Here is an 8594-nt window from a genome sequence, read left to right on the forward strand (position 1 = left end):
CCTCCCTCCCCCTTCCTTCTCTTCTTTCTGACAAAAACCAACTGTACCCCCCCAAAAAAAGGGAAAAAGACAAAGACAAAACTCAACTCTTCTTACTGAGAATTTCTTAAAACTGCCAGTCCTATTTTCTGTGTCTCAAGACCATTTTAGAGCAATTCATAACTTGACACAATTATGTAAGTCCTGGAACTCCATCACTGTTTATTATGTCCATAAGTCTTCAAATCTGTGGTTTCATCATCTTAGAGGGACACAAATGTGACACAATAGTAATAAATTAATCATGTTTAGTCATAGCATAAATCTATTTTTCCCCAAACAGATAACTTGCATAAATCCAGATGTCAAGTCTAGAATGTGAAGATATTTGGGAAGATTGCTTATCCTGAAATGCCATGCAAACATTTTTACATTTTTTCTTGTGTGACCCTGAGAGAGAGAGAGAGAGAGAGAGAGAGAGAGAGAGAGAGATCCTCACCAAGTACTGTGTAGCTGAGCTATCCCACTAGCACACCACACTTCTTTATAGAATGATTTATCAAAATGAAATTGATCATTTCCTAGGATATGTAAAATATAAATAGAATTCACTGGCTGTTTCCTCCATATATTCTCAAGTGAGAATATTGATCAGTAGTTGATGAAATGTGGAAAATAATTAGAATAATCACTAAACCCTCTATCATTCAATCATAAGAATGCAAAAAGGCTTACATAGGTAGTCCAGTTTTTTAATGACATCTTTCATTAGTGTTTCTCAGAGAAACAAAGTGACATATTCCAAGTCATTCTGTGTCTATCTCTCTCACATGATCTCAAATATTCAGTACTTCTTATTACCCACTTAAATTTAAATCATTAGAATTTTCTCTATTCTTGACATATTAATAATAACAGAAAATTCTCAACAAGGTATTCTTGTTACTTTAAGGTATTCTAAACAATAAAATCAAATAAAGTCCTCTAGTGCCCCCGATTGTGTGACTAGATTGAACTCCATTGAAAAGATTTGTTTTTATTTATGTGTATGCACGTGTGTCTGTATGTGTGTGGGTATACCTGCAGAAGCTGGAAGAGGGCATCAGATTCCCTGATGCTGGAGTTACACGTGGTTGTGAGCTGCCTAATGTGGGTACTGGGGATGAAACTCTGGTCCTCTGGAAGAGCAGCAAGTTCTCTTAACCACTGAGCCATTTTTCCAGCCCCAGAAACTAATTTTGCATTTATTAATAATATAAACTTTTGGTGATTTTCCAATCCTCCATCAACATCTGGCATTAGAAAGCACACTTATTTTCTATTTAATAAACACTTTCTCTACTTTATTGCTATCTTTTGAACATTATTGTACTAGTAGAGCAAAAAATTAGGGTGATTCTGGGATTTTCATTTTCGTCATTTTTGAGGAGCACCTGAATGATCCTGACTCTGGATTTTGAATCTACAAAAAGATAGGAAGCCCTCCCCCATGTACAAATGGTGGCCCACAACCTCACAAGCCTCTCGGTAGGCTGTGACATTCATGCTCACCTTTGCTAGGAAGTAGGGGCACCAGATAACTGTATTCCCACCACCACTGCTGTTCAGACTTATCCTAAGGTTTAAAAGGCACATCATTTTACAATTAGGAACCAATAAACCGGCTTGTTTGAAAAGATAGGCCTAAGTATGGGAATAACACATGTAGACGAGCCACTTCCCCCTCCACTGAGTACCTTCCGTCTTTTCGGAGAGAAAAAGGGAAAGATAAAGGCAGCAGAAGCTTCCTGGAATGTCCGAAGTCTCAAATAAAAGAGACTGTTCAAGATAGCTTGCCTTTTGTATGGCTTTTGGCGGAATGTTTCAGAAAGGAGACACAGAGGCTTTTGTTCTGCCTAATAGCGTCCTATTTGCCTTTAGGGCTGGTTGGGACCGGTCTGGAAAGCCTTTTTGTTCTTTTCTTTTCTTTCTTTTTTTTTTTTTTTTTTTTTGGAAAGACCAGAACATATTCCTGATAGCTTATTCCTATACTCTACCGCTTTCAGCCTTGCTCTGGAAACAGTTAAGGATGCAGTATTTAACTTTGAGGTTCATGTTCGTGTCTCCATTTGCCACCAATACCCGTCTCTACTCGGTCACCACTCAGACCAATGTCCTCTCCACAGCTGACCCTGGTCACCCTCAGAACCGTTGTCCCGAGGGCTCCATTCGAGTCCCAGGACGCCAGTTTGGGTTTAACTTCTTGCTAACCAGTCACGCTGCAGCTGGAAGCTGCTGCTTCCTTCTACCTGCCGGTTTTCTCCTGGCATTCTTCCCTGGGCAAGAGAAGATTCAAGTGGGTTTGGCCCATCTCTTCATCAGAGCCTGCTATTAGCAGGCTAGAGGCTGACGTGCGCTAGGGAGGACTCGGACCAAGCAGGCCATTTTCACCTGCGTAATAACAGGCTTGGGAGTAGCGAAGCCGCGGTGGCACAGCCGCCACTGGAGCAGGGGAGGAGCGCAGGCGGCGGCCGCCCCGGGGCCCCGAGGAAGAGGAGGGGGAGGAGGAGGAGCTGAAGCGCCCAGAGCAGCAGCCGCGGCTCGGCCGGAGTTGCAGCCACAGCGGTGACCGCGGCGCGGAGACTCCGCAGCCTCCGGGAGCCCCGAGTCCGGCTGGGGACTGCATCAAGCAGCGCCCGCCCGCGCAGCCACCGCACATCGGCCTCGCCTAGCCGCCTAGTCGCGGGGACCGCCAGCCATGGCCGCACCGCCGGATCTGCAAGATGAGCTGCTGCCTCTGGCCAGCCCTGGGTCCCAGTGGTTCGGGGACCGGGGAGAGGGGGAGGACGAAGCGCTGACGCCGAAGGCGGCCAGGCCCGCGCCGCAGGCTGGGGAGCCCGGCCGGGGGTCGGGCGATGGGGCTGGGGTGGCAGCGCCGCGGGAACTGTGCTCCGGCCCCGCCCGGCCGCCGCCCGTTGCCATGGAAACTGCATCCACAGGTAAGCCCCGCGGGCGCCGCGACCTCGACCCCGCAAATGGCGTCAGGGACCCGGGTCCCTGTCAGTCTCGGTCTGCACAGCTCTCCTCTGCACCTTCCTGGCTCCCCTGCCGTGGGCCCCAGCCCCAGCCGGGTTTCGCCTGGGTGACCGTAAATGTTATCGGGCTGGTGGAAACAGCGATTTTCTTCTGAAGGCTCCGCAAGGCTGTTGACGTTTTTTATTTCAGCATCACTCTTGGTTCAGCTTTAAGCATTGTCCTCGTTGGCAAAGCTGGTACTGGTGCTCCTGAGGACAAGTTTCTCCTTTATGGCAGGGGACTCAGGGCTGGAGGGCGGGTGTGACAGGTTGTGATGGGTTTCTGGGGCGTGTATGTGCGCAGCGTTCGCCGTGGGCCACCGGAGAGGAGGACAACAAAGCGGCGGGCGGGCCCCGCGGCCCCAGGACCCTGCTGGTGGGTCCAGGGCTTTAATTCTCCGGAATCTTCCCTACAGGAATCGCCACACCCTACTCCCTAGCGCCCCTTCCAGCTCTCCTCCTCTCCTCCCGCGCAGGAAACAAATCCCACGGAGTTGGGTGCCTAATTCCGGAGGGACAAGAGAGTGAAGAGTTGTAACCGCTGCCCCCACCCCTTCTTTCCTAGATGCTAGTTGCCGGCATCTCGGAGGGAACATTAAAACTTGGAACTGAAAATGCGGCGGTCCAGGCTGCGGATTGGAGGGCTGGGAGGGTGGCGAGTGATCCAGGCACAGTTTACCTAGCAGTCTGAATCCGCCCTTGCTTTTGGAAATTGCCAGAGGTTCTGCTTCTCTTCCCTTGACGTCCTCTTCCCAGCCAGAGCAAATCGGTGCCTGGCGGGACCCGAGGGCCCTGGCGCATCCTGGCTGAAGCTACAGAGCGCTCTTTGGGGAGGGGCAGCCGCCTGGTTACCTCTGTTTCCCAGATACTGTAGGGGGTGTCTAGATGTGTTCTTCTGTGAGAGTGCTTTGCTGTGCTGGAGTGGGAGTTGTGTAGTTTTGGCAATGGATCATGAGGCCTGTGTGGTGGGTGCTCGCGGGGGAGGGCAAGGGGGTGGGCCTGGCGTATGTGCTTCTGGCAGCTGATTTAGGGAAACCCCTTTCTTAAAGCCACCCCCTCTCAAGGGTTATGTGGAGTGCCTTAGGTGAACAGACAATCTGAGCCAGAAACGGTTTGGAGAATGTTTTGAAAAACAGTTGTTAATATTGTGAAGGGAAGAAAAAAAGTGGGGACCGTGTAACAATCAAAAAGGGAAGAAAAAGGAGAAGTGAAAGGTGGTAATGAAAGAAGAGGAGGAGAAGGAAGAGGAGGAGGAGGAGGGGGGAGGGAAGAGAAGGGGTTAGGAGGAGGAGGTGGGGGAGGAGGAGGTGGGGGAGGAGGAGGGGGGGGGGGAGGAGGAAAGGAGGAGGAAGAGGAGGAGGGGGAAAAGGAGGAGGAATAGGAGGAGGAAGAGAAGGGGGGGAGGAGGAGGGGAGGAGGAGGAGGAGGAAGAGGAGGGGGGAGGGAAGAGAAGGGGTTAGGAGGAGGAGAAGAGGAGGAGATGGGGGAGGAGGAGGAAAGGAGGAGGAAGAGGAGGGGGAAAGGGAGGAGGAATAGGAGGAGGAGGAAGAGAAGGAAGAGGAAGAGGAGAAGGAGGAAGGGAAGGAGGAGGACTAGGAGGAGGAGGAAAAGGAGGAGAGGGAGGAGGAGGAAAAGGAGTAGGAGGAGGAGGAGGAGGAGGAGGAGGAGGAAGTGAAAAGAAAAAGACCCAAAAGTTGACAACCCTGTTTGTCATATTTTAATTATTATGTATTGTGGGGTGGCAGTGAAATCTGTTTGGCTGCTCAGCCTCTTTTTGAACTTCTGTTCAAACGAAGAGGAAAGGAAACAACATTTCAAGAGCAAATGTCAAATAATAATAGACAAGCTAAGGTATTATATAGAGCTAGTATTCTTTGTTGAATGGTCGCTTACAGTTCAGAACCTTTAACCATGTACATAGTCATTATTTGTTTATAACATTGCCTCCCTCTCATTGGTGTCATCAAGGGCAAGTCACTAAAGAAAGGAAGGCAGCTAGTGTCCTGTGCTCTATAAAACAGCATCTACTAAAACCGAGCTATTATGTAGAAGGTGCTTGGCATATACATCTATATACAATGTGATGCTTTGATATAATCTATATTGTGGAATGATTTTAATCAAGCTGACACCACTATGATCATTTTAATAGTGAAAACATTTAAAATTTACTCCTCGGTTTTGAAATATACAACGCACTATTCTAGAATGGTGAGAAGAAATAGCAATGCATTTCCTACTTTTAGCATTTTTATTATGTAAATATTTTGCTCTGTTTAATATTTTCAGGATTTTCTTTCCTGAGCATCAAATACACTAATAAAATCAGAGATGAGTCTCAGTTTGGGTGAGAGGAGGATGAAAGGAGGTAGAAGACATATTTATACAGAAATGTTTTAGTTTATTTATGTTGCTTGAAGGAATTTCTCATAAGACTGTTGACTGGTTAGTCTTGAATCTGTAAGTTCCCTACTTAGCAGACTGCATAGGCTGCTATATGAGACATGGGTGTTGAAGACAGGAGCCAAATAGCCATAACTTCAAAATCTAAGTAGAGCCAGGGCCAGCTTCCTCTGGTGCTATTTTTGTAGTTTTTGTCGGTATAAGCAAAGCCAGCAGGTGAATCTTCAACCGTATCAGTGACAAAACCACAGGAGGACCGTGAAGTGCCTTGCTTGACTTGGAAGTTTTAATTTTTACTTTATTTTTTGGTTTATAAATAGAAATTAGCTTTTTTTTTTTGAAGGCTCAGAAGCCTGAACTCAAGGTGAGGGCAGATCCCGTGTCTGCTGTGCACTGCTTCTTGGCCTATTGGACCTCACAGAGCAGAAAGCTGCTTTATTTTTTCCTTTTGAAAGAATGGTGCTCTTTAACCCTCAACTTTAACTAAGACTTCAATTTGGACTTCAAGAGTGAAGCACTGTAAACAGATTTTGTTTCTTTTCAAATGCAGTATTCACATGCAAGACAGATATTGCTGTTTTAAATACTGTTTTTCTAAAAAAAAAACAAAAAAACAAAAACAAAACAAAACACCAAGGATCATACCATCTGGGCAGAAATTCTGTTATTTTATTTTTATACATTGATGATAAAGTTTCTCAAGAAATAGTTGCAAAAATTATTTCTTGGTAAAGTGCCAGAATGAATATACATTTCACCATCTTTAAAGCTGCATTATAAAACCTAATTACGCTGAATTTTCAGTTATTCACCTTGCTTTTTTCCCTTTTGTAACATGCAAAAATTCCCAACAGAAAAAAACACTGTCCTTTAAACTGACAATCTTTCATATCTGAAATTGATAGTGGCCATGCACAGTGATGTCTATAACCAATCTGTGTCATGTACAAGTCACAGCATGTTAGGGTGTTAATAATAAAACATTGCCATCATCTCGTAATTGTATTAAAAAGGATGTTAAGAGCAACTGTTCTGTTTTCTCATGAAGAGTTATTTTATTCCTGGAAACTATTCGAAAGAAGTACACAATAACAAAAGGAGAGAAGAATGGTCCTTTGTTTACAGAAAGAATTTAGAATAGAGCAGTTGAACAAAATGAAATGGTAAGAAGTTAACGCATTGCCTGCTTTGAAATTAACTCACTGACTGCTTCATGCATAGAAGGGAAGATGGAGTATGGGCAGGAGAAATCAGTTCAATGTGGTTTGCTTCATTAAAACTGGCCTCTGGATAAATTTGACACAAATTTTTAGATAATTAAAAGGCATTATTTCTATTTCTATTATTGGGATGATGGAGCTCATAAATATGTTTCTTAAATGTTAAGTTTTGCCCTATTCTCCACCTATCATGATTTAAATAATGTGGATATTTTGTACATCCCGTTTTAATTTTGTTTAATACAATCCATCTAAAAAACTACAGTGCATTATCAATAGCTTCTGTGTCTGGAAACGGAATGGACTATCTTCATTGTTGGATGTGCTTGACAGAGATGTAAGGACATTGTTAAAATTTGGAATAATTTCCAGTAATCCCCTTCAGATGGTAGAAATTCTGGCCTTCTGTTCTCTTTCATCTTTTGAGAAAACTGCAGTGGTATTGAAATGGAAGGGATGCTGGACTGTGCTTTTGCAATTTATAAAAAGAATAAAATAGTTTGGAAACCAAATGAAACTTGTTTCTCTGAATATAACTTCTGGACACAATCTAACACCTCTGGAAGTTAAGTAACATACATGTCTCTTAATATACAGAAGCCAGATTAAACTAAATTAAAATTTAGAAATACTTATACACTTTAAAAGTACATTGAAAAATAGATATTATCAAGACTTCCAGCCTAACTTTACAACCATGAACTCATTGTTCTTGAAACCTCTCTGCTCTGATGGACCTGTTTCCATCTCTTTCCTGGGTTGCTCATGAGCTTCTAATTCTGAAGTTTTGGAGGTGAGTTGTTGATTATTGCCCATTATGATATCTATCCTATGTAGCATGCATTACAGAACATTTTCATTATCTGTAAAGTGAGAAACCATTTCAGTTCAATTCAACTTGGTAAATACTTACTGAATGCCTCCTTTGTGTGGGGATTTTGTTAAACATGGGTCTAGGATTTCCTAGAACACCTGCACCTTTCTGTTTCACATTAATACTTAGCTTAGCGAAACATTTAATTTTGTGTCACTTTTCATTCTCCTCATTCCCAAGTCATTTCTGGAAGATTGAGTAGAAGGGCAGCTCGCTATCCTGCCTCATGGGCCCAAGGGCACAAGTTGTTTTCTGAGGTTCACACAGGCCAAAGCTGAGCACAGCTTGCTCAGACTATATAGCCCTGGAAATTAGATGTATTTTTCTTTCTTTCTAGTGTTTATATCATTCTGTGCTTCTTCAAAGAAATACCTATGCTTAAATACTACCTAAGATTGTTGATTTTGTTAAAAATTTAAAAATCATACCACTTGTTGTGATTTAATTTTATAATCGAGGTAAATTATTTTAGAAGTGACCAAGGAAAATTTGGAAAATGTGTTGGAAAATTTAGAGGGCAGGGAAAATCAGTAACATATTTCAGGAAATTTGTCTACATATGAGTACTCTTCACTGAAGTCACCATAAAGAATATGGTCAAAAAAATGAAAGACAAGCCAGGTTTTGGTTTGTTTAAATACTATTTGACCGCAAAAAGAACAGTGAGAAGATCATGAGCTAGAGAGCCCCGTTTGTGGGAGATGCCACGGTGATAGTGTTTGAGGAATGAGAAAGAAGAGCTTCCCACTTCATATGTGACGTCTGTGATATAAAATGGACAGATTGGAAAAACTAAAACACACAGGAAAGAATGGAAGCTTAACACAAGTAAACTGAAGGTAAAATTAAAATTCTGTGTAGTTGCTGTATGGGATTTGTTACTCAAAATGCATTGACTGCATCTCAAGGCACTGAGTTAAGTATTCCAGGGACTTTTAAATTGAATTTTTGAAATTTTCATAAAATATAATTTGACGGGACTTAGATCCCCTCCCCTATCTGCACCTCCCCTTATTTCTCCCTTGCCAAATTTAATGTACTCTAATAATAAATATGTGATATATA

General features: G+C 43.4%; 1 protein-coding gene across 1 annotated transcript in view; it reads left to right on the top strand.

Moving 5' to 3' along the window:
- Positions 1 to 2609: 2609 nt before the first annotated feature.
- Rtn1 (reticulon 1) overlaps positions 2610 to 8594 on the top strand; it is a 245860-nt gene continuing 239875 nt past the window's right edge. The window contains exon 1 of the mRNA XM_008839495.2: positions 2610 to 2957. Coding sequence (XP_008837717.1) covers positions 2717 to 2957 — 241 coding nt within the window. The 5' untranslated portion in view covers positions 2610 to 2716. The remainder of the gene's footprint in view (positions 2958 to 8594) is intronic.

The sequence above is a fragment of the Nannospalax galili genome, unplaced genomic scaffold (genome assembly GCF_000622305.1).
Source record: "Nannospalax galili isolate Female #2095 unplaced genomic scaffold, S.galili_v1.0 scaffold336, whole genome shotgun sequence".
NCBI classification, from domain to species: Eukaryota; Metazoa; Chordata; class Mammalia; order Rodentia; family Spalacidae; genus Nannospalax; species Nannospalax galili.